We start from the raw sequence: 25,558 nt of genomic DNA, 5'->3' as shown, positions 1-25,558 counted from the left end.
GACACAGCAGAGGACCAGAGCTTCCTGTCTGACTCAGGCTCAAGAGCCTGCCTTATAGCTGTCTGACAGACAGGCTTTGGGATTTTAGTTAGAGCAGAGAGACATCTGGTGCCAGAAGGACCATTTACTGTCGCCCTGATCGTGGTTATATTTAGTTCTCTATCCCTCAGCTTTCTCATGACTAACACAGGGTTTGTGAGCAAGGGCAGGGTGAAACCCCCAAACTGGACCATGGTTAGGAAGAAAGGGTTATTGGGGCTCCAGCTGCCAAGGTAACAGCCCCACCCTGGGTGGGGGAGAAATGCAAGTGGATTTTATGAGATGGTCCACAGAATTGGGGGGATGGGGGTAGGCGTTGAGCTGAGGCAGCCTGTTGGAATTGACCGGGAACTAGCTGTCCTTGCTCTAGGTAGTTGATATTTAGGGGTAGATTAAGAGAGATTCCTGGTCAATAGAAACCACATTTAAGTTTCTGTTTACCCAGTCACAGTCCGTCTCTTTAGGACATTGTCACCAGCACTGCCATTTGGGGTGGCCGCTTCGGACCTCACAGGATTAAAATAATACTTACTCCAGAAATGTATGCAAGCCCTAGGCACAGTTCAGGGTGCATGTTTGGTAGATACTGGCCGATGTTATCATCTGAAGCCGGAAGAGAAAAGCCATCTTGAATCTCCTTAACTATGTCTCTCATTTTTATCTAAATAACTGCTTCCAAACTGGCTAGCAGCCTCCTCGCAAAGGGGGCTGTTCCTTTTAACAGCGTTTCATACAGACAGAGCTTTGCCCTGTGCTTTTGGTTTAACTGTCCCTTGCCCTGCAGGACTCTCCTCCAATCTTTGAGAAAACATCTATCTTCCTAGGACGCAATTCATTCATTCATTCATTCATTCATTCATTCACTGATCAACAAATACCCACTGAGAAAAACCTACTATGTATCCTGTTCTGAGTAGACCAAAACACCAAAACTTGGGGTATTCAGACACAACAAAATTCAGAGCAGGAGTGAATGCAAACGACCTCTTACATCTCAGACATGTCAGGGACCCCTGCTCCTCCCTCCCCTCACAGGTATAAGTTACTGTGCACTTCTGGGAAAGGCTTTGGGTGAAGGAAATGCAGGCAGGATGTGACCCTGAGGCAGCTTCAGACTCGGGAATTGTGCGGGTCTTAAGAGGGTCTGAGTGCTGACAGCAAGGGTCCACTGCGGGACACAGGTGTGGGGCATAGGCGTGTCCGTACTCCAGCTTGGGGAAGCTCCAGGGTCCGTGGGGCACGGCCCAGCCTGGCGCCTGATGGACTAGGGGATTCTGCCCCGCCCCGGGAGGACGGGCCTGGCAGAAGTGTATTAGAAGCACTCAGCCACCTCCCAACTTGCTAACAGCTAGCAGCGAGGAGCAGAGCAGAGCTGCGGGCGGAGCACACAACAGGTAAGCGGCGCGGGGAGATGGAGACCGGTGCTGCTCAGTGCACCAAGAAAGGGATCGGGATCGGCTCTGCAGCCCTGCTGGAGGCCACCTTTAGGGTCCCAGGCTCCGGCTCACGGCCGTGGCTCACCTGCGAGTAACACTTGGAGAAAGTTAGCCACGACCTACATACTTAGCATCCTTGGGGTGGTGGAATGCCATCGGGTCACGGGCACTCCTCGGAAGTCCTGCACTGGAGTGAGCCCCAACCCTCTGAAAGTTACCCTGCAGCTGACTCCAAGCAGTTGCCCCTAGCTTGGCCATAGGAACCAGGTCCTCCTTCTGACACACTGGGGGGCTGCCTGGGGCCTCTACAGGACATCTCCTGGGATCCCTGACTTGGCCAGCAGGCTCCTTTGCTGCACCTACTGAACCTTCCCCTACAGATCTTGCTACGTGGTGCCAGGTCTACCAATGACAGAGTCTACAGCCACTCCCCGGGGGCTAACCGCACAGAAAACAATGCTGATGAGGAACTAAAGTAACCTCTAAACTTTTTGCAAGCCAAATGACTCATTCGTGCCCAATGTGATTTGTGCAATAACCCCGAGACCTGGGCAAAACATTTTGGGTGTGGTGGTGTTTGTCCAAGCCTTAGCTGGAGACTTTTAAAGGTTGGGTTTATTAAAAACTATCTATTTGCTCAAACACGAATGTAGGGAGCCGATGATGTGGGGATTGAAACCGTGATTGCTATTCCAAAAACTGGAATCTTTGCAAGTTAGGGAGCAGGGTTTCTAGACAATAAGGACCCCTGGACCTAGTGACCCAGTTTATTTCAAAGAAAACGATTGCAATCACAGCGTTTAAAACTCACTAATTCTGAAATTTTAAGTTGTTTGCTTCAAGTTTATGTATTTCCATGTTTTTATGTATTTACTTTTTGGGGTAGGGGAGGGCAGGGTCTCAGTGCAGCCTAGGCAGGTCTGGAACTCACTTCGTAGCCCAGGCTGGCTTTCTCTTTTCAGTCCTGTCTCAGTGTCCCAAGTGAGATTACAGGTGCAAACTGCCATCCCCACTGTTTCCATGAAAAATGAAGTTTAATAACAAAAAGTTTGCTTTTCTGCCACAGTAGTCTTTGGGGGCGGGTAAGGAATTTGAGATTGTAAGAGTTTTTGTTGTTTTATAATGGAGACAAGGTCTGGTCTAGGCTGGTTTTGAACTTGAGATTTTCAGGCCAGTACAACCACATTTAGCAATTTTCTCCTTCTTGGTCACTGATTTTGTGTATGTGTGTGTGTTGTTTTGCGTTTGTTCCTTGAGATAGGGTCTTACAGCATAGCCTTGGCTGGCCTCATCTCATGCCTAGTTTATAGTCCAGGATGGTCTTGAACTCACGGCACTCCTTCTACCATAGTCTTCTGAGTGCTGGGATTACAACATGTGGACTCTCATGCTAGCCTGTGCACATGGATCTGAATACTTTCCTACCTCCTCATACACACACACATCCCTACAAACATGGAACAAATAAGTGTACTTGAAAAACAATATCTGGGGGCTGGAGAGATGGCTCAGCGGTTAAGAGCATTGCCTGCTCTTCCAAAGGCCCTGAGTTCAATTCCCAGCAACCACATGGTGGCTCACAACCATCTGTAATGAGGTCTGGTGCCCTCTTCTGGCCTTCAGGCATACACACACAAAAGAATATTGTATACATAATAAATAAATAAGTTTAAAAAAAAAGAAAAACAATATCTGGGGGCTGGAGAGATGGGTCAGGGCAGCACAGTGGAAAAATCTAAGGTCAGATCTCCATCGCACACTGACCAAGCTGGGAATGGCCACAGGAGCCTGTCTCTAATCCTCTATTGTGGATGAGGAGACAGGTGGAGTCTATGGGCTCACTCATGTTGGAGGGAGGCCACTCATTTGTCCCGGATGCCCAGAACCGAAATAATCACACAGAAACCATATTAATTAAATCACTGCTTGGCCCATTATCTCTAGCTTCTCATTGGTTGGCTCTTACATTTTAATTTAACCCATTTCTATTAATCTGCGTATCGCCACGTGGCTGTGGCTTACTGGCTAAAGTTCCGTCTGGCTCGGGTGGGTCTACATGGCTTCCCTCTGACTCCGCCCTTTCTTCTTTCAGCATTCCCTTTAGATTTCCCTGCCTATCTAAGTTCTGCCCTGCTATAGGTCTAAAGCAGTTTCTTTATTCATTAATGGTAATCTCAGCACACAGAGAGGACTCCCACATCACACTCACCAGCCATTCTAGCCAGGTGTGCACCTCGACTCAAAGAGAAATGGTATCGGAAAATAGGGTGAAGAGTGACTGAATTTTTACGTGAAACATGTAACATCAAAGATTTGGTCTTTAGACTTAAGAGTTTAACAGAAGTCTTACAGCCTCTTAAAATTGTAACATACTTAAGGGAAGGCAAAGAAAAGTTTTCTTTTGGGGGAAGTGTTTCTTTCTGGTTTTTGGAGATGACCTTGCTGTGTGGCTTAGGTTAACCTTAAACGCAATCCTCCTGCCTCAGTCTTCTGAGTGCTGGGAATCCCAGTGTTCAGTGCCACACCCAGCAATAGATTGCCCTTGGTTTGGAACAGGGTCTGCTTAGACCTGTAGCTTAGAGGACTTTACTCTTTTGATCCTTGTGCCTCAGCTTCTCTAGAGCTGAGGTTACAGGCGGTTACTGTCCTTCCTTGTAAACTTGGCTAGTTTTAAAACCTGAAACCCCCTTATTAGTTTTTATTGCCTTGCTTCTGCACCTTTATGCCGGGATAGACGTTAACAGCCTAGATTGGTGGTTTTCAACCATACCTGGTCTTGGCCCTAGGGGATATCTGGCAATGTTGGAAAACATTTGGGGCTGTCACAGTCATAGGGTAGTGTGCTACTGTGGTCTAATGGCTTGAAGTCACAGATATTGCTGAAGGGGTAGGAAAAGAGTAATCAAACATACTAAGTTCCCTGACTACTTTGAACTTCAAAACTGTTCCCTAACAGCCTCCAAAATGGACACAGGGTCTCACTATGTAACCTTGGCTGGCCAGGAACTTGCCACATAGACCAGACTGAGCTTCAAACTCACAGAGATCTACCTGCCTCTGCCTTCTGAATGCTGTGTGCCACCATGCCCAACCTAAGTTTTAGTTTCTTAAGAAAATTCTGAAGCCAGGCATTGTGACTTCTGCCTTTGATCCCAGTAACTGGGAGGCTGAGGAAGGAGGATTGCCGTAAGTGTTCAAGGCCAGAATGAGACCCTGGAACTTGGTATGTAGTCCAGGCTAACTTCAAATTCATGGTAGTCCCTGTGCTACGGAATGCCGAGATTACAAGTATGAGCCACCACACTCACCCAGTAATGTTATTTCTTGGAATAACTGAGTAAAATACCAGAGGTGGGCAAATGAAGTCAGAAGAGGTTATGATTATTTCTAGGTCCAGGTCATTCTGGTGGTCTGGGTAATTCCAGCAAAATAACTGCAGTGATTCTGAGCTCAGCTAGAACTAACCCCGGTCCAAAGCAGCCCTCTGGAGGCTGCTTGTGTTGCTTAGTACTAGAGTGTTACTAGTCCAAGGCAAAAAATTTAATCCTCAGCACCCCAAGGGAAAGAAAGAGAGAGAGAGAGAGAGAGAGAGAGAGAGAGAGAGAGAGAGAGAGAGAGAGAGAGAGAGAAAAGAAGGAGGAGGAGGAGGGAAAGAAAGAAGAAAGAAGGAAGGAAAGAAGTATTGAAATATCTCCAAAGCAAAGCTGTCCTGTGCTTCACTCTGAGAGCAGTTGCATCAGGGGTAGGTGGGGTTTATATAGGCACCAGGCAGGAGCAGGAGGAAGTAGGGTATGTCTGCAAACCAGCCCTGGCAGCTTTGTGCAGGACAAACCTGTTTGACAGTTTGAAGCTCCCCACATGCTTCTGTTTCCATCGCCAGGCACCTGACTTACCTTTGTTCAACTGCTTTACTGCTGAACATTTTATTTAGAATATCAAAATAAGCTAGGCACAGTGGCTCACACCACGGCCGGCACTTGAGAGACTGAGGCAGAAGGATCCTAAGCTCAAGGATGGACTACATAGAAAGACCTTTCTAAAATATAAAGCAAACACCCCCAAAACCAACAAAACGAACACTCCCAGATGTCACCTGTCCATCAAGGCTTTGAACCAGCACCATTTTCCTTCCCAACTCACACGTAAGCTCTCAGATTTGCATGTCCCAGCAGAGTCTGGTAAGCATTGCACACCCTTGTGCACATGTGTGAGCCCTGGGGTGCATGGAAAGTGGTGGCTCAGAGCAGGCATAAGTGTGTGCCAACGGAGAATAACCAGGCAGCAGCCATGTTAAGCTGTCTTGGAGATCTCAATAGGAGCCAGCACATAGCTTTTCCCTGGTGTCCACAAGTGTGGACAGAAGTTTCTGTCCTGCCCAGTCTCGCAGCCATTAAGTACCAAATAAGCACACAGAGGCTTACATTAACTATAAACTGTTTGGTCTACTGCTCAGGCTTATTACTAACTAGCTCTTATGACTTAAACTCACCCATAATCTTTGTCTATGTTTAACCATGTGGCTTGGTACCTTCTCTCAGTAAGGCATTCTCATCTTGCTTTCTCTGCATCTGGCTGGTGACTGACCCTCTGCCTCTCTTCCCAGAATTCTCCTAGTTTGGTTGGCCTGCCTATACTTTGTGCCTGGCTACTGATTGATCAGCATTTTATTAAACCAATACAATTGACAAATCTTCAGTGTATAAGAACATTATAAGGGCTGGGAAGAGAAGAGGGGTGGCCTATGCTGAATATGAATCCTTTCAAGGGTGGAGAAACAAAGGGAGGAAGGCAGCCAAGAGAAGCCACACCTTGTACCGTATTTCACCTAGAAAAGAGGCAGAAAATGCTCACCCTGCTCTTTGCCCCTCAAGGCTTTCCTCTCAGACTTCAGAACATGAGCTCCTGGCACCGAGGTCTAACTCCATGATTTAAGTAGGTTTGGAGTTTAGCTGGAAAATATCCCCACCCCTCCACAAGATGTTTTTCGGTCCTGCACCACTGGCTCGGGCAAAATGATCGCAGACTGGCTAACACTGCCCGTGGACTGTTTGGGACGCTGAATCTCACAAATGTCTGCAAAGTCTTTTAGGCTCAAATAATAATAATCCCCTCTGTCTTTTCTCTTTTAGGAAAATGGCAGACAGTTTTTCGGTGAGTATTTCATGTCCACTTTCTTAGCTCCACACTCACATGGGTTAAAGGTTTCATTTCTACCACCCAGCTTTCCCTTTGACCCTGTGAAGTTCCCTTTGGCTCACTGGTCTGCCTGGGGACTGTTAGCTGGAGCCTTGCTTTCCCAGCAGCAGCTCCCAGGGAGAGAGACATGGCCTCTGCAGCAGCCAGGTCCCTGATGGAAGCAGCAGGACCGGTTGGGCCAAGGGCTGCCGCTGTTTCTCACGCTGATTAGAAAGCCTGTGCTTTTAAACAGCCAGCGGCTGGTGTAAGTTAGGAGAGCTTAGCCCCCCTCATCTGCGATGATGAGCGGCCAGAGGAAAACAACATAACAGCGTGGGTTCAATCCCAAAGTCCCAGTCCTTGGAACTGACAACAGTAGAGGAGGCAAAGGCAGAGGGTCACCCTTCTCTGGTTTCTCAGCTTCTCAGATCACAGATGCCCAAGTCCTGTGAATTCTATTTCGTGAATGAATCCCATTCTCTAATGGTTTAACCTTTCTTTACAGCTTAACGATGCCTTAGCTGGCCCTGGAAACCCAAACCCTCAAGGATGGCCTGGTGCATGGGGGAACCAGCCTGGGGCTGGGGGTTACCCAGGCGCTTCCTATCCTGGGGCCTACCCAGGACAGGCTCCTCCAGGGGCTTACCCAGGACAGGCTCCTCCAGGGGCTTACCCGGGGCAGGCTCCTCCTGGTGCCTACCCTGGCTCAACTGCCCCTGGAGCGTTCCCAGGGCAACCTGGCGGATCTGGGGCCTATCCTAGTGCTCCTGGGGCCTATCCTGCTGCTGCCCCCTATGGCGCCCCCACTGGAGCCCTGGTAAGGAGGCTTGATGTACAGGGGAGAGGACATTAGGGGGTGGGGGTATCTTTAAGCCTGCTGCTTAGATCCTTAAGGGCCAACCACAGGGGTGTATTGGTCAAGTGGAGAAAGGAATGTTCATATTGAGTTTATTCTGTGACCTGTTAGTCTAGAGAGACAAGGCATTGATAAATGTGCTTTAAATATAAATTCAGTTGAGGTTATGGTAAAGAGCTGGACATAGTAGTACACGCCTTTAATTCCAGTACCCACAGGCACAGGGAGGTGGATCTCTGTGAATTTGAAGCCATCCTGGGCAGAATAGAGAGACCCTGTCTCAAAAAATAATTACATTTTACTACACTATTTATTGTTTTATTTTTATATCATGAGGTTAAGCTTATTATTAATAAACACTAGCGAGTGGGGTGGCTCCTACCCACAACTTCAGTAAATACTGAGTGCTCTTCAGAGCAGCAAAGTTCTGGCTCAAACCGGGAATGCAGGAGGCGGAACTGATGGACAAGGGGCAGGGGAGATGCCTCCAGCAATAACTTCAAGCAGGAACTTCCAGTTCACAGATCTGCTGGGAGCAACTCCCGGAAGCACATACCAGACTAGTGCAGACCAGAGCCAGAGGTGAAAGTCTGGGGACAGTTGAATCTAGGAAGACCAGAGGCAAGGACAGAGCTCTGGGGGAATTCGGGTACCTTAAACCGTAGCTCAACACTTATGAACTAAAGAGCTCATTCAACAAATACTCAACTTTCATATGCAAAGCATTCTGCCAGTGACCTGTAAGCACAGAAGCCCCAGGTGACACAAACCTTTTCTCAGGAAGCAGAATCACAGCGCTGTATATCATGTGACAAGGGACTGGAGAGTGAAGAAAGACTGTTGGCCAAGTCTACCTTAAACTGTCAGAAAAAGGATGTGTTACGGTTTGAAGCAGCTCCAGTGATGGCCAGAAACCTCTTCTTGTGTGTTAACATTTGCACACACACAGGGAACTTTGTCATTTTAAGCCCTGGGCGAGGGGGTCTCAGAATCTAGATGGGGGGGGGGGGTCAACTAGGGATCTGTGTTAGTCACCTGCGTCGTAATCTTCCCTTTCCCCAAGAAAACCCAGTGCTTTACTGACACTCGGTTTTGTCTGTCCCCAGACAGTGCCCTATGAGCTGCCCTTCCCTGGCGGAGTCATGCCTCGCATGCTGATCACCATCATGGGTACAGTGAAGCCCCACGCAAACAAGTAAGCCAACAAGTCTGTTTATTGGTTGGGAAATAAAGACACTCTTATTAACTACACATTAGAATCCTGGCAGGGCTATCTCAAGGATTATCCCATAATCAGTACGAGTTCCCAGGTGATTCTTCCATGTCAGGGTTTTCAGAGTGAATGGTAGGATCCTCAACCGTGTGGCATATCTTTTGATCTTCATGGGTGAAAGCAGGGTAAGGACCATTGCTTTCCCTTTTGCCAGGCAAAACTGAGGCTCAGGTCTTACAGACAGTGACTGGCAAGCAGGGAAGCCCACTCTTCTAAGGGGGCATTATTTATTTAAGGGTTGGAGAAGATTCTATCCATTAAAGATTTCATCAAAACAAAACCACCTTTGCCTCGGGTACAGGTTTGACTGAGGTGAACCAGTATGGGATGAGGTAATTTAGGAGACCCACACTAATTTATAGCCACCCAAGGAAGACTGGACCCCAGCAATCATTTCTAGTCACTGTCCCTGAGGTCATGGGGGCCATCAACCCTGCTGTGACCACTAGTGACTCTGTCTCTAAGTCTTATGGATAAAAGGGAGATATTCCAGCCAGATGCACAGGTTTATTATATATATACATATATATATATATTATATATATATATATATGTATAGAGAGAGAGGAGGGGGGGTTTCTCTGTGTAACAGCCCTAGTTGTCTTGAACTAGCTCTGTAGACCAGGCTGGCCTTGAATTCACAGAGACCTGCCAGCCTCTGCCTCCTGAGTGTTGGGATTAAAGGTGTGCACGACCACAGCCAGGCCTTGTATTCAAGAGCTTTTTAGGTGGGGGATTGGATATGGTGGTGCACACCCACAATCCCAGTCTGTAGGAGATGGAAGCAGATGATCCTAAATTCAAAGACAGCATGAGCTATATAGAGCTTGACTTTGTCTCAAAAAACCGAAATGTAACTATAAAGTCCTCTGTATCAGTTTGTGCCTGGCAAAGGAATGGGGACAAAAAGGACTTTGCCAGGCTGACATTTGCTCCTCTGGTTCTGCAGGAGAAGCACTATCCTCAGTCACCCTTCTTTCCACACAGCCAGGCAGAGCTCTGAGCTCAGTACCCCATCACATCCTGAAGCTTGTCTCGTATATGTATAAATGATACATTATTTTCAAAATATAGCTCTACAGAGTCTGTTCAACGTGATGCAGAACCACACAGAAACACTGATACATGAAGGTCCTCGCACTAGATAATCCAGTGCCAGCGGTGCCAGGGAGGTAGACTGGGCTCTCAGAGCCAAAACTGACTCTGGGTCCTGTCCCACAAACAGTCCAACAACTTCATGGAAAAGTGCGCACATGACAGATGACAATCTCTGTTCACACAAGGACTAGAGCTACTGGACACAAACACCAAGCACTGCTGTCACTTTCCCTGGCTTCCTGAGTTATTTAAAATACCCAGACAATCACTGTTAGGTCTAGACCACAAGCCTATTAGCTACTAGTGTTACTAGATGGAACACAGCTTTAGAAACCCAGGAATAGGGTCAGTCCCTTAAAAAGACTTGTGAATGCGTAACACCCAGAAGAAAATGGGTCAGAAAGTTCAAGTGGCACTTTGGCCAATGCCATCTGTAGTCAGAATTTTCTTTGGGCTGCTAGCTCACAAGAAAGACACAGAGACTTCTTACTAATTATAACAGCTCAGCTTATAGCTTAGGCTTGTGCCCCTGCTCTTACAACTTAACCCACTTCTGTTCATCTGTGTGCTGCCATCCGTTACCTTCACTCTGCACTGCTCACCCTGCTTCCTCTCCATCAGGCTGGAGACTCCAATTTTCTTCTTCCCTGCGCTCTCTATCCAGAAGTCCTCTCTGTACCGCTTGTCCAGCAATTGGCTGTTCAGCTTTCTATTAAACACGTAACAGTGACACATCCTCACACAGCATAAAGGAACAGTTCCACAACACCCATCTCATAGCGTGGAACGTCCTGACTCTACAAGCAGAGCAAAGGGAGGAAACGTTACTCCATATATGCACCCCTGCTGTTCTGAACCTCTGGCTGACGGGAAAGGCAGGCACTTGGCAGTTCTCAGGCTGCTGACTTGCTTTTTAACAGCTAGTCAATCCACCAGGTCAGGAAAGAGCCGTTCTTATCTACAGCAAGCTTTAAATGGTCTTAGGTTGGGCGGTCTAAGGCTATGCGATATCTAGGAGGCATTTGCATGCATGCACAAAAGTGTCTGTCAGGAACGGTGGCACCAGCGTCAGTCAACACCCCTCCAAAAACAAATTCAAAACCAGACAACTGGTGGCACACCTGGAGGTCAAGGTAGGAGAGAATCACAAGCTGGAAGCCAGCCTGGGCTACAGTGAGACCTGGTCTCAGTGAACAGACAACACATGTTGCCCTGCTAGACATTTGAGCTGATCACTATAGTGGGAGGGGGAGGGTGAAGCTACTCTTCTGAGCTGGAACTCCTGCTCTGGCTTATTTGCTTCCTATATAAAAAGTGTTTGCTTTTGGAAACTTAGATGCTCTTGACTTGGTAATGTTAATATCTTTGATTTCTGGTTTAAAACAGGATTACCCTAAATTTCAAGAGAGGGAACGACATTGCCTTCCACTTTAACCCCCGCTTCAATGAAAACAACAGGAGAGTCATTGTGTGCAACACCAAGCAGGCTAACAACTGGGGAAAGGAAGAGAGACAGTCAGCTTTCCCATTTGAAAGCGGCAAACCGTTCAAAGTAAGTTCCTGCTGCCGTGCAGACAACGTTCTCTTATGAAGGGGAACACTGGAAAGCCATGTCTGTCCTGGGTCAGCCTTCCTCCCACCCTAGCGGCTAAACTTGGCAGGCTGGGGATGTGGCCAGGAGAGGCATATTCTCACTAGACAGCTCCAAAGCTACACTCTTCTACACTAAAGGGTTTAAGATGGATATAGGTGTGTATTTCCCTACCTTTCCCAAAACGGCTACACACTAACCAGTCCTATAAATTAATATTTGCCATTAAGGAACTCCTTCCTATGTTGCTGTTTTTAACTTTCAGGTATTTTAGGCTCCATTAAAACTAAACTTGTGTGTAGGCAAATTATGTTCCTCTGGTTCCCATTGTCTATCCTGCTGACCATGTTGGTGCCTTTTTATTGTGGTTTAACTCTGACCATCTAGATTCGCTTTGCTATTCACTACTGTCTCTGGATTGTTATCATTCCAGTAATAAAATGAAATATCGGACTTCTTAAACTCAGCTTACACTGGTTTAAAATATATATATAAATTTAAAAAATTGATATACACATTTCTTCCTTCCCTGTTTATACAGAAATTGATAAATGGAAATTACACATCACAGACAGTGTGTCCTGAAAAACACACGCATGGTGGAAAGCCTAAACTGCACACATTAGCACACGCATTAGCACACACTTTACCTGATGGTTTGCGTATTTGGTTTCCAGATACAAGTCCTGGTGGAACCTGACCACTTCAAGGTTGCAGTCAACGATGCTCACTTGCTGCAGTACAATCATCGGATGAGAAATCTCCGGGAGATCAACCAGATGGAGATTTCTGGTGACATAACCCTTACTAGTGCTGTACCCACCATGATCTAATCCAGAGGGGGCAGCTCTTATAACCCAAGTGTCATGCAAAGGCTCCGTGCTCATTCTGAGTGGAAAACTTTACACTTATTCCTCCTTATCCTTCTTGTAAGGTATCCATTTAATAAATATTCCCGTGCTGACGGATACCCGGTGTTTTGTTTATTTTCTAATACTAGGTGTCAAATCTTAGGCGAGAGGCGGCAGGGTCCCTGGTACTGGTGTTACAGGTGGTTGTGTCCTGCCTGTCTAGGGTGCTGGGAACCAGACACAGGTCCTCTGCAAGAGTAGTCCATGCCTTTCACTCTAAGCCATCTCTCCAGCACCACCCCTCCCCTTTTCTCCAGAGAGAATAGCTGAGCAGCCCATTCAGGCCTTGGACTTGCATTTCTCTTCCCAAGGTGCTGGCTCTGCTAAGGAGACAGTTTCTAGAGGGAGCAGGGACTGATCTGGAATAAATGGACTTCTCAATCCAGAAAACTTCTGCTAACGGAATGAAGGAAAGAAAGCCAAGTTATCTGCTCAAATGAGCAGGATAAGATGAGGACACAGATGTAGAGATTTGCTTCACGTTAGTATTTTACAAACCTACAGTTTGTACAGCATCACCAAAGTGTCTTTATGAATACTGGGCATTAAAAGATTATGTAACACAACATAAATACGGCAAAGAGAAGTGAATACTAAAGCATATTTTAAAAATTTCCAACAATTTAACAATGTGTCAGAAGTAATGATACGGAAAAAAAATGTCTGGAATTATTTCTAAGTTAAAAACCCTCCTGGTGCTCCTGACTGCGGAGTCTCACAGGCGAGAAGACGATGAGGTCACCCCCAAAGGAAATGTGTCTGGCACGGCCTTGCTGTCTGGACTCCACCTGTGTGCAGGGACTGGCGTTGCTTAGGGCTGGCTGAAGAACAAAAAGAGAGAAGTCATTGAATTCACCATCAAGAGTTGCCCCAAATAAACTTTCCACACTGCCAGTTAAGTCAGTGCTAAGGAATAAGCAGGTTTCCCAAAGCAACAATAAAATTATAAAAGCCTAAGACCTAATGGAAAGCAATCTTAAAAAAAAAAACAAATTGTTCTGTTTTTGACCCAAGATTTCTCTGCGCAGTCCTGGCTGTCCTGGAACTCACTCTGTAGACCAGGCTGGCCTTGAACTCAGATCCATAGGTCTCTGCCTCCTGAGTGCTATACCGCTGGGCGGTGGTAGCACATGCCTTTAATCCCAGCATTCGGGAGGCAGAAGCAGGCGGATCTCTAAGAGTTTGAGGCCAGCCAGGTCTACAAGAGCTAGTTTCCAGGACAGGCTCCAAAGCTACAGAGAAACCTTGCCTCGATAAAACAAAGCAAAAAGATACTCATGCAGGTTCCACAAACCCTAAACCATGTAGCCATTAACGGGTCTTCCACCACAGTGTGGCCCTATTGGGATCTTTATAATTGCCCCAATCAAGCCCTACTTGAGTTTCAAAGGATACTATTTGGCAAGTACTAATTTGGGCCTAAATAGACTGCTAGATTTAAGTACCTAATGTTTAATATTTATGGAAATGGAAAAAGAAATCATAGGAAAAGTATAACTACTAAGATTCAATGAAACGACACAGAGCTACAGAGCACTCTAATTATATTACAGATGTCAAACCAGAATAACTTCCAGATCTGCTTACACACCCAGAACCAAACAGATGAGACCCAAGAGGAGGGTAATGTCAGGCCTGCTGCTGAGATCGAGAATGACAGTGATACAGCTGTGCTCCAGAGACACAGGTCCGAAGTCAAGACAAAGGTGCCTTAGGAATCCCCGGCTAGAGGACACACGTATCAGCTGCTATTTAACCCTACATTTGCTGTAGTGGATTCCCGGCTTGGCCTTTACATTTATTTAGTGAGTGTGTACAAGGGCAGGGAAGTCACGGAACAACTTGCAGGAATTGGTTTACTCCTTCCAGTGTGAATTCTGAGGGTTGAATCTGGATGGTTAGGCTTGGCACATCTTGCCAGCCCGGTGAATTTCTTATAGTCTAATATAAGCAAACCAAAGATTAGCAAAGATTAGCAAACCAAAGTCATTTCCTGATTCACGGTAGCAGCTGGTGTCAGTAAGCCAACAATGTTACCACAGTTATATCAGACTCATGAGATAAAAGACAGGAGACAAAGTCCTATTCCAGATCACTGAGAATGTCCAGAGATAGGCTGAAGGTCACTGTCCACTCAACAGAAAGACAACTTTGCTGACCACGCCAATACCATCAATACCAGTGAGCATCAGGCAGAAAGTGGACAGTTTATAACTACAAAATCAGATTTCTGAAAAGATGGTGGATTTCAGAAAGAATGAGTCCATATTGTACTCTTAGTGAGAGACTAAATACACACACACACACACACACATATACATATATGCCTATAAACCCACGTTAAACACATAAAGTACATAGCTCTATGTTAAATTAATACAAGAGAAAAGAACTTTTACAGGAAGACTTCAGCGGGGCTAACTAACACTTGGTAATTTACAAGTAAGAGATTACCAAGAGTAAAAGCTGAACTCACAATAACACAGCGGAGTACAACTGTAGTAGTCTCAGGGCTGAAGAACATGGCCACGGAGGGCTGAGATGGGACCGCCCACCACCTCCGTGCTTTTTAGAAGTAGTAGCCGCATCTTATGGGTTTTAAGACAGAGTTTGTCCATGTAGTCCCCACTATCCTGGAACTCAATCTGTAGACCAGGCTAGCTTCAAACACAGAGATCCGCCTGTCTTTGCCTCCTGAGCACTGGGATTAAAGGTGCGAGGCACCACCACTTGGCTCTTCTTTCATCCTTTATTATAAAAGCTTGAATCACTTAGAAACATCTGGCAGAATCTAAACCAGACACTAGGTAAGCTTTCAGGCAATTTGCCCTATCATATTCGAATAGCAGAATGCATGTCAGTGTTTTAGATTATTAGAATGTACGCGGAAGCCTTCTCTCAATTAAAATGTAAGCAGCTGTGTACTTTATGTGTACGGGAGTTTTGCCCACAAAGGCCGGAGAGGGAGGTGGACCCTCGGGGCCTGGAGTTACGGGCAGCCTTGTGCTGCCATGTGGGTGCTGGGACCCGAACCCAGATGCTACGGGAGAGAGCAACCACTTAAGCTGCGCCCGCTCCCACTTTAGAACAGCAGATGATGTACATAGGGAATCACATGACACACATTTAAACCTTGCAGCCAAGTTGAAAAGTGAGCAACTTTCATTTTATACAAGAAATTGTCATCTCAGTACCAGAAAGGGAGAGTCAGAGGCTAGCGTGGTCTTCAGAACAAGACCCTATTCTGAAAGCAAACAAAACCAGGGTGGGTGAGAGGTGGGTGACACCTGGAATTCCATCCCTGGAGCCCCCAACAGAAGGAGAGAGCGCACTTCCCAAAGTTGCCCTCCGCCCTCCAATACGCATGCTGCGGCATGCTCGCACCCACAGCAACTGGAAACAAGATAAAGCCAAGAAAACTTTACAATTGCATAAATCTAAAATATACAGAAACTTCCCAAATTAAGATAAAAACTTACTGGATCAAGAAGTTGGGGTTCACAATTGAGCTGTCTATGTAATGGTTCTGAAAAACAAGGAACAATAATTTTTAGAGTATTCTTTTGGTTAAGGGAGTTAGAGATGGACAGGGAAAACCATCATCAGATGAGAACACAAAGCCATGCCTGCCTGTGTCACGTGGTTTTAACACAATTAGATTGCTAGGTCAGATCCTTACTTTATAAGGGTCGCCAGGCAGTGGTGGCACACACCTCTAATCCCAGCACTTAGAAGGCGGAAACAGGTGGGTTTCTGTGAGTTCGAGGCCAGCCTGGTCTACAGAGACAACCAGGGCTACATAGAGAAACCCTGTCTCAAAAAGCAAAACAAAACAAAAAAAGTATAAAGGTCCTTAATAAGAAAGCACCAAACTTGTCTGTAGCATAAAGGTACCCACAAGATGCTGCTGAGAACAGACGGAGGCCAGTGTAGGTACACACCTCCAATCCAGCACTCAGGATCAATCCAGCACTCAGGATCTAGCTACATGAGGTCCTGTCTCACACAAGAGAGGTCCAGGTAAAGACAGGAGATGTCTGCACAGTGTACTTTACTAGGTCTCGGGCAGACTGGGAACAGCGGAGGAGAGTAGGCCCATATACTGTAACACAAATGTGAGGCCCAGTCCCTTTTACAGAAGAATCACAACACGGTAGATAGAAAACAGACATGAGAGAGGAAAAACGGAATATTCTGAAGACAGTTTTGGGGATACGGGCTGAAGAAGAGAACCGAAGGAGTTTTTCTCACTGAGGGCTCCCAAACACGTCTATCGCCAGACGCCCCCATCTCCAGTGTGGACCAGCAAACACATCTATCGCCAAACGCCCCATCTCCAGTGTGAACCAGCACTTGTCTCTCAAGTCTCGGGTTAGAAGCATGGTGCTCCTTGGTGCTGCTGTTTTGAGACAGCGTCTCACTGTATTGCGCTTGCTAGCCTGGAACACCATAGGTAAGACAGGCTGGTCCTGAACTAGGCGTAATCCTGTCTGCTTCTCTTTGGCTAGGATGGCCCCCCATCCAGTATTCTGAAGCTAGCTTCTTCTGTGACAGTTACAGTGAGCCTCCTTCTTCACCTTCGTCACGAGAAACTGTTCTCAGAATCCCACGACCATCGCGCCTTCCTCTAACTTAGGTTCCACCTAGGCTGCACTGCGTCTGAGACTTTACCTGACTGGCATACTCTGGAGTCTTCCTGGGAGGCGTTTGGTGAGGGGGAGCTCTTCTCAGGGTCACTCATCAGCACATCTTGGGAGGGAGACTGTAGCTCCATGCCTTCCACATCAGACTGCACTTCTCTCTGCTTGGCATCACCGGCCACTTGACCGGCAGGAAGAGGCAAATTCATCACCTCAGCGGGGAAACAATCCATTTCTACATTTATCTTATTTACAACCTGGAGGTAAAAGCAGGCAAAGATTCCAATTACCCATAAATGGAACAAATTTTTTAAAAAAAGCCATACTGCTATGAAATATAAGAAAAACAGAAGCCAGGTGGTGGTGGTGCATGCTTAGTGCCAGCACTTGGGAGGCAGAGGCAGAGTGAGTTCCAGGACAGCCAGGGCGACAGAGAAACCCTGTCTTAAACCAACACCCCCAAAATAAAAAAGTGTAAAGAATGTCAGGTTGGCGGGGGGAGAACTGTAGATGGAATGCAAAATGAAATTAACAAATAAATTTGGGGGAAAAAAAGAATGCTGGGAAGTGGTGACGTATTCCTTTAATCCAAGAACTTTGGGAGGCAGAGGCTGATGGACCTCTGTGAGTTCCAGGCCAGCCTGGGCTATGCAGAGAAACCCAGTCTGCACACAACAGCAACAACAACAAACCCACAAAAATTAAAGAACACTATGAATTCTGCTGTCTTGTTCCACAACACAAAGATATAACAGGAAAGAGGATAAGCTTCTCAGCAAACACCTGTATCAGCTCAAAGATTGGCAAACTTTTTGTGAAGAAAGAGAAAGTAAATTATAAGAGCAAACTGGGCCTGAGGGCACCAGACTACAGTGCTACTCTGGACGCTGGGGCAAGAGGGTTCCAGCTCAAACCTGCTAGGTCTATTCAGTAAAAGAAGGCAGACATAACACACAGATACGAAAAGATACGTCATCCAGTTTGGTTCAAAAAATAGAAGCCAGGGCCAGAGATGGCTCAAAGGCTAATAGCGCTGGCTGCTCTCCCGAAGGTCCCCGGGTTGACTCCCGGGACCCACATGGAAGCTCACAACCTTCTGTAATTCCACATCCAGGAGATCTGACACCCACTTCTGAACCCACAGGCACTACACGCACACAATGCATAGATATACATATGTAGGCAAAACACTCACTCACAAAGAAATTAAAAAACAATTTAAAAAGAGGCCAAAGACGGCTATCCTTGCTCGAGTGCACTGGCTCCAGAGCCGTCTTGATGTGGTCTGAAGCAGACAAAGAGAGCTGTTTCCAGCAACCCACAGGCCATTCAAATGAGAATAATGCGACTTTGCATGATTCACTTAGGCTGCCAAATGCAAGTTTTGTTATTTTCTCTTTCTTTCTGTCTGGTATAAACAGCTAACACCCTTGGCTACCTACCGCCACCTTGTAATAGGACTTACATGGTCCAGGGCACTTGACTCTTGCTCTCCAGGACACCAAGTGTCGTCTGCTCTGCTGGACCTGGAACAAACAGTGGTTAGACACCAATCGCTAAGCACATCACAGTCGTTCCACGTGGGCTTTGAGTCCACCCTTCACAGAGGGTGCTAGCTTGCACAATGAGGTCAGAGGTAGAGCCTGGCCCAGGGGAATGGCATAACAAAACTCATTCTTTTGTACGTTGATTAAAAAACAAACAAACAAAAAAACCTAAGAAGAGTTATCTTTCATAATCTCTTTGGGGACCCACAAGACGGTTCCCTGCCACCAAGCCTGATGACCTGAGGTTAACCCCCGGAACATGTTAGGAGGAGAAAACTGATCCCCGAGAAGCTGTCCTCTGGTCCACACACCATGCCACAGCATGTATGCAAGAATCTACACATTCAACATGACTAAACATAATGTTAATTTCAATCTTTTCAAAGTTTGCTTTAAAAATATTCTCTTCTAGAGATAGAGTTTGCTGTTCTTACAGAGGATGGGAGTTTGGCTCCTGTGTTGGTCAGCTCACAGCTGCTTGTAACTCAGGGTCTAGCAAACCTAAAATCCTCTTCTGAGCTCTGGGTACCCACACACACAGCACGCATGCACGCGTATACACACAACACATACACACACAAATAAAAATGAATCCTTTTTTTTTAAATTTTCAAGACAGCATTTCTCTGTGTAGCCCTGGCTGTCTTGGAACTTGCTCTGTAGACCAGGCTGGCCTTGAACTCAGAACTCAGAGATCTGTCTGCCTCTGACTCCTGAGTGCTGGGATTAAGGGCATGTGTCACCACCACCTGGCATAAAAATGAATCTTAAAGAACAACTTCCTGCAAAGTTGCTTATTTTTAAGATGCCGTCTTGAAAGACATTTGCAACTGAACATTAAAAAAAAAAGCCCACTATGTGTGTGTGAAGGTCAGAGTGACCGTAGGGGTAGGGAGCTCTCTCCTCCTCCTTTATGTTGTTTGTAGGGATTGAACTCAGGCCAGGCAGCTTGCAAATCAAGCACCTTTACCCACCGAGTCATCTTGCTGGCTCCAGATTCTTATTTTACAATTTTATTTCCTACTTGTTCAAACTCCCTTCCCTCTATCAGACGCCTGTGCATTAGGAACCACTGAAAAGGACAGTTAGCTTATTTTAATGCATTTGTGGAGAGTGGATACGTGCAGAATGGACCCAGTTGAACTTCATTAGGACGCCATTTACCTTTCCTCACTCAATACCTGACATGGCTGCTGTAAGGGAGGACACCAGTCAATAACCTAGTGATTGCTAGTCCGCCCACGCTGGGCACTTCCTGTACAGGCCGGCCTAAAGGTGTGTGCCTCTGAAGCACTGCAGGAGCAGCGCGTGTCTGGGTGCGCCTGCTCTGGAGCCGAGGGGAGTGAGGCTCAGTTTCACAGGCCAGCCATGCCTGCTAAGCACCGGAGGACATCACACTGCTTCCTCTCCAGGGTACCGACCTGCGTTCTTTTGTTGAAGACATCAGCGTCACTGGGGCTGGTCTCAGACTCTCTGAAATCACCCCTCACCTCAGCCTCCTGGGTGGCCAGGATCACCTCCACCACACTTGCTTCCAACTGGAAACCTTAAGCCTGTCTCCTCAGTTAGAAAAGAGCAAATCTTGCCTACATATTTCAGGTCATATGCAAAATTTAATTGGAAACATGTCTGTCACATTTTACCAGCCTGACCATGTGAAATGATAAGTTAATATCAGTATCGTTAAACGTGTAATGTACATTAAAGAAAAATACCTGCTTTCAAGGGTGTCTGAAAACAATGTCTTATCGACCCCTTCACGCGTGCTGCTCTGAGGGTCAGGATTCTCCAGCGATCTCCTTTGTCTCTGAAGGTCCCCTGCAGCCCCGCTCTCAGGCATGACTCTGCTGACAGGTATGACTGCTCCAAATCTCTGAGAACGACGCTCAGAAGAAAGTGCTAGAAAAGACAAAATAACTTCCATAGCAAAAATCCTTTCTTTCATTTTTTTGTTCAGAAAGGCAATGCAAATCCTGCTAACTAGGCCTCCTCTTGTCAACATTTGTTAGTCAGGTGCCAGGGGCTTTCTTTGAAGAAGAGAATTGTCACATCAGACAACGCTTCCCTCTGATATCTCATGCCTATGTTACAGCATTGTTCTTTCGACTCTGTGGCTGGAGGGTGACTCAGCAGTTAAGAAGACTGGCTGCTCTTCTGGAGGGTTCAGGTTTGATTCCCAGCTCCTCCTGGTGCTTCACAGCAGCTATAACTCCAGATCCTGGGGATCTGGCGCCTTCGTCTGGCTTCTGCAGGCAGCAGGGACACACATGGTGCAGATAAATGAGCAGGCAAAACATCCATATACACAAAACACTAAAACTTAAAAAATAAAAAATAGGTCCGTCTCTGACAATTAGAGACTATATTAAGAATATTTTAGAAGGGCCTGGAGAGATGGCTCAGAGGTTAAGAGCACTGGCTGCTCTTCTAGAGGTTCTGCGTGTAATTCCTAACAATCACATAGCGGCTCACCATCTATAATGATATCTGGTGTGTGTATACAAGAAATAAATTTTAAACACACACGCACACACTAAAAAATATTTTAAAAGGTATAATGAAATCAGCAAGTGAGCTACTTCTTACCAATGTCTAACAAATGAACACTTGGGTCAAGAATCTCAACCTGGCAGGCATAGTAGTACACGCCTTTATTCCCAGTACTTGGAGGCAGAGGCAGATGGATCTCAGCAAATTCGAGGCCAGCCTGATCTATAGCCGAAGAGTTTTAGGACACCCAAGGCTATACAGAGAAACCCTGTCTTAAAAGCCAAAACAAACAAGCAAACAAAAACACCAAAACCTCAGTTTGAAGAATAATTATAACAAATTCCTTTGATGTTTCTTGTACAGCAAAGTATTTCCTGGAAAAGTTGAGACATGGGTTGTATCCTGCTGTAGTTACCAGATACAGCCAAAAACTGGGCTAGTCCATGGAAACAAAGGGATATTGACAAATAAACTGTTGAGACCCTCAGATCTCCTCTGCACGGCACTTAGGTGGTGGGTGCCAGAATCATATAGTCCTAGCAGGACGTGTGGCAAGCAGCACGCAGAGAAACGTTTGAATAAAGTGATGTGAAGTGGGAGCTATTGCTCCCTGACGCCCCAGCCTCCCCAGAGGCTACGGCAGGAGGATTGGAGTAAGATCCAGGCCTGCATGAGGTCAAGGATAGCTGGGAAACATAACCAGACCTCATCTCAAAAGAGAGAATTTCAAAAAGGGAGGCCATTGCTCAATGGACAAGCACTTGCCTAGTGTATGCATGCGTGCAAAGCTCAGTCTGATCCTGAGACTCAAAAGATGCAGTGATGTACAGGTTTCCACAGTTGCTCAGCTCTTTCCCGTCCCTCCTGTGCAGAGGCTGCAGTCAGCTGCACAGCTGAGGAGGGTAAAGAGCAGGTCCAGTTCCTCTTGCATCTTCGTTCTAATCTCACTTGTCATGGAACCTTACAGACTGGGACTACATGCCAGTAGCTGATGTGGGAGTGTCATATAACACTGTTGATTTCATTGGTTAAGCAATAAAGAAACTGCTAGGCCCATTTGATAGGCCCACCCTTAGGTGGGTGGAGAAAAACAGAACAGAAGGCTGGGAGAAAGAAGCTGAGTCAGAGAATAGCCATGATTCTCACACTCCAGACAGATGGAGGTTAAGATCATTCCTGGTAAGCCAGCTCGTGGGCTACAGCAGATTATTAGAAATGGGCTAGTCCAGGTGCGAGAGCTAGCCTAGAAGAGGCTAGATAGAAATGGGCCAAGCAGTGTTTAAAAGAATACAGTTTCCATGTAATTATTTCGGGTAAAGCTAGCCATGGGGGCGGCAGGATGCCGGGACGCAGCCCCGCTGCTCCTATTTCAACAAGTAGCAGCTATGGAATCCTTGGAAACACAAGCCTGACCTTAAAAGACGGATCATGCCCAAGCCTATCTGCCCACCCCTCGCAGAGTGTGGTTTGCGTGTGGCTTGCTAGCACAGCCTGTCTTCTAGGAATCGGTGCACCTTCATATGTTCACGGGAAAATGATTTTATCCTCTACACAGCCCTCATTTGGCCCAAATATTTCTCTTAAGTTTCTGCAAAAACACAAACCTGAAAACGATTTAACAGGACTCTCAATTCTGAAAAACCCAGCATCAAACACTATTTTGTCGACTTCCTTTGGTGTCTCCACGGCTGCCACCGGCGCATGCTCTTCCTGCTTCAGCCTCGCTTTCATCGCGTTCTTTATGGCAGCAAGGCGGTTTCTAGCGGCCAGTCTTCCTGCATCATCCTGCTTTGTTCTGTTTGCTTGACCAGGCACAATCTTTTTCTGCAGGGGAAATAGCACAAATTAATTAAAGGTGACATTTCCACCCCTTTCCTCTTCCTTTGGTGAGGGCTGATACCATCTGTGGTTGGATGTAACTGACCCCATAATCTCACAGGGACTGGCTATTAGGAGGTGTGGCTTTGTTGGAGTGCGTATGGTCTTCGTAGAGGAAATGTGTCATTGTCGGGGTAGGCTTTGAGGTCTTAAATGCTCAAGCCATACCCGGTGTCTCTGAGCTCCTTCACCAGCACCATGCCTGTCTGATCGCCACCATGCTTCACCATGATGTAAGCCACCCCAACTAAATGTTTTTCCCTTATAAGAGTTGCCATGGTCATGGTGTCCCTTCACAGCAAGAGAACCCTACCTAAGACACCCTCCTTGAACATTACCGTCCTCTTCTGTTCCGTTGGTACTGAGGAAAGAACCCAGAGCCCTGTACACAGCAGGAAATCTTGCTACCACTGACATAAGTCATTAGTCCTTATAACTCATCTTGAGACAGGGTCTCACTAAGTTGTGCCAGCTGGTCTTGAGTGCACACCCACTCCACCCTCAGGACCAGCTGAGATTAAAGACTGGCACCACCACACCAACCTTGTGTGCTGTGGTGGTCTGAATGAAAATGACCATCAGCTTATACGTTTGAATGGTGGGTCCCCAGTTAGTGGAGCTATATGGGCAGAATAAGGAGATATTAGTTGGGGTGACTTTGTTGGAGGAGGTGTTCACTGGGGGTAGGGGTTTTGGGGTTTCATAAGCCCACACCCAGATCCCTCTCTCTCTAATCCTAAAGGAAGAGGATTACCCAGTGTGGGTTTCAGTAAAACCCAGAGCTACAGGACAGACACCCAGTGGCACGGAAATGCCATTCTTCTGAGACAAGAAAACAGTTCCCGGGAATGGTTTACTAAAGATACGGAGACAATGATGTGCAGAATTTGAGCTTGACCAAAACAGATTTGGGAGACCCAGAGCAGGTTAAGAGGCACAGGAATGGGGCTGGAGAGATGGCACAGCATGAAGGAGAGCTCACGACTATTTCAGAGGACTGAGTCTGGGTCCCAGCACCAACTCGGGGCTGCTATTAGCGTCTGTAACTCTAGCTCCAGGACACCACACCTGCTTCTGACTGAGAACCCACATACGTAAACACACACAGAGTGGACAGTGGTAAATAAACTTACAATTTAAGAAAGAGGATGTAGACAGTAACAAAGAAGGTTAAATTGTATAAGCCATGCATCTAATAACTTTAGCCACTAATGGGCTAAAAACTCTTGATAACTTCTCTGAAGGCAGAGAGTGGTAAACCACGCAGCCGGATAGAAATCTGCGAACAAACAGCATGCATGCTTTTCAGGAAACTCTGTGACTGACAAGAGCTGAGAAGGGGGTGGGACCCACAATAAGGTGATTCACTAGGTAAGCTGCTTGGTTTCAGTGTAATCAAGGTTAGACCTTGAACACATTTAAAGAGGGAGGAATAGACAAACTGGAAGGGAAATGCGTAAGAGTGAAAGGTGTGCCATCACAGTACAGGTAAAAGATTAGTTTTATTTGACTAACAGGGCTTGGTGTATAGCGCAGACATAAGGCACTTGCATAGGCTATATACTGCCCTGAGATGGTCCCAGGAATATAAAGGTCTCCCCAACCAACCAAACTGTAGCCGAAAACAAAGTAGACAGAGAGAGACATCTGGTGATCAGAGGCAGAATTGCACCTCTTATGTGATATAGTATTTTCAGATCTAAACATTCAATAAGAAATACCCACAGGCTGTCAGGAGCAGCAGTGCAAGTCTATAATCCCAGCATCTTGGAAGCTGAGACAGGAGAATTCCATGCTTGAGTTCAGACTGGGATATATAGTGAAACCCATCTCAAAAAACATTTATAGTTATACTAGGACCTTTAATAAATATTCTCCTTTATTATGTAGATTTACAAATTTCCAGCCATCTACTCATTCCCTCGATCCTTGCAGTGAGATTTCATTGCAAGGAAATATTAGTTTCTTTTAATTCTTTAACATGTTGTGCTGCTAAGACAGAATTCAGAAGTTTTGCTTGCATAACAAACTATAAAGTATCAACCCAAGTTTATAGACTAAGTGTCCTTCCAATAGCATGAAGAAAACTGACAAGTACGACAAATGTCCATAAGAAGCACAAGAAAAATGGATTTAGAAAAGACCTTAAAGTATGTATACATGTGTGTGTCTGTGTGAGACTGTGCATATGGGTGCAGCTGTCCCCAGAGCCCCCTGGAGCTGCAATTATAGGCCATTGTGAGCTACCCTATGTGTGTGCAAGAAAGAGCAGCACGTGCTCTTAACCCGCTAACTGGACTCTTATTAGATTAACAAAGCATGTTTTACAGGAAAAATAGAAAACCTTATTAGCATAATGAAGAAATACATAAAATCTTATCAGTCTACAGTCTGTCACACAAAAAGCGTGTAGACAGTGAGGAGGTGTGGTCTGCCCAATAAATGCATGAATTGGGAACACCAAAGCCTGGAGTGACCCAACACTACCTTGGGCAAATGATTTACTCTTTCAGAGTCTTGAATTTCTCAGCCGTAAACTGAGGATACAGCACCCTCTAAATGGACTGCTATGAAGCTTAATGGAACCACTTGGAATTTACAAAACATGGATTATTTACAGCTTT

The 25,558-nt window shown here is 46.2% G+C and overlaps 2 protein-coding genes across 3 annotated transcripts in view; one reads left to right on the top strand and one right to left on the bottom strand.

Moving 5' to 3' along the window:
* Nucleotides 1–1,336: 1,336 nt before the first annotated feature.
* Nucleotides 1,337–12,436, top strand: Lgals3 (galectin 3). The gene is made up of 6 exons (XM_075949017.1): nucleotides 1,337–1,433; nucleotides 6,605–6,626; nucleotides 7,156–7,467; nucleotides 8,613–8,701; nucleotides 11,264–11,429; nucleotides 12,146–12,436. Exons 2-6 carry the CDS (start codon nucleotides 6,609–6,611, stop codon nucleotides 12,299–12,301), a joined length of 741 nt encoding a protein of 246 aa, XP_075805132.1. The 5' UTR covers nucleotides 1,337–1,433; nucleotides 6,605–6,608; the 3' UTR covers nucleotides 12,302–12,436.
* A 530-nt stretch (nucleotides 12,437–12,966) lies between these two features.
* Dlgap5 (DLG associated protein 5) overlaps nucleotides 12,967–25,558 on the bottom strand; it is a 41,631-nt gene continuing 29,039 nt past the window's right edge. For both annotated transcript variants that reach the window (XM_075949014.1, XM_075949015.1), the window contains 6 exons: nucleotides 22,661–22,880; nucleotides 20,282–20,465; nucleotides 18,485–18,545; nucleotides 17,051–17,276; nucleotides 15,859–15,905; nucleotides 12,967–13,200 (listed from right to left, as the gene is read on the bottom strand). In XM_075949014.1, the coding sequence (XP_075805129.1) occupies nucleotides 13,060–13,200; nucleotides 15,859–15,905; nucleotides 17,051–17,276; nucleotides 18,485–18,545; nucleotides 20,282–20,465; nucleotides 22,661–22,880 (879 nt within the window). In that variant the 3' untranslated portion in view covers nucleotides 12,967–13,059. The remainder of the gene's footprint in view (nucleotides 13,201–15,858; nucleotides 15,906–17,050; nucleotides 17,277–18,484; nucleotides 18,546–20,281; nucleotides 20,466–22,660; nucleotides 22,881–25,558) is intronic.

This window comes from Microtus pennsylvanicus, chromosome 15 (assembly GCF_037038515.1).
Source record: "Microtus pennsylvanicus isolate mMicPen1 chromosome 15, mMicPen1.hap1, whole genome shotgun sequence".
Lineage (NCBI taxonomy): Eukaryota > Metazoa > Chordata > Mammalia > Rodentia > Cricetidae > Microtus > Microtus pennsylvanicus.
Note: the sequence above shows the minus strand (reverse complement) of the source record. Positions and strands in the feature narration are given on the sequence as shown.

Bases quoted from the DNA above. Each gene is read 5' to 3' on its own strand.
- Lgals3 (XM_075949017.1), top strand. The intron at 7,468-8,612 runs GTAAGGAGGCTT...GTCTGTCCCCAG, and splicing joins GCGCCCCCACTGGAGCCCTG to ACAGTGCCCTATGAGCTGCC. The intron at 8,702-11,263 runs GTAAGCCAACAA...GGTTTAAAACAG, and splicing joins GTGAAGCCCCACGCAAACAA to GATTACCCTAAATTTCAAGA.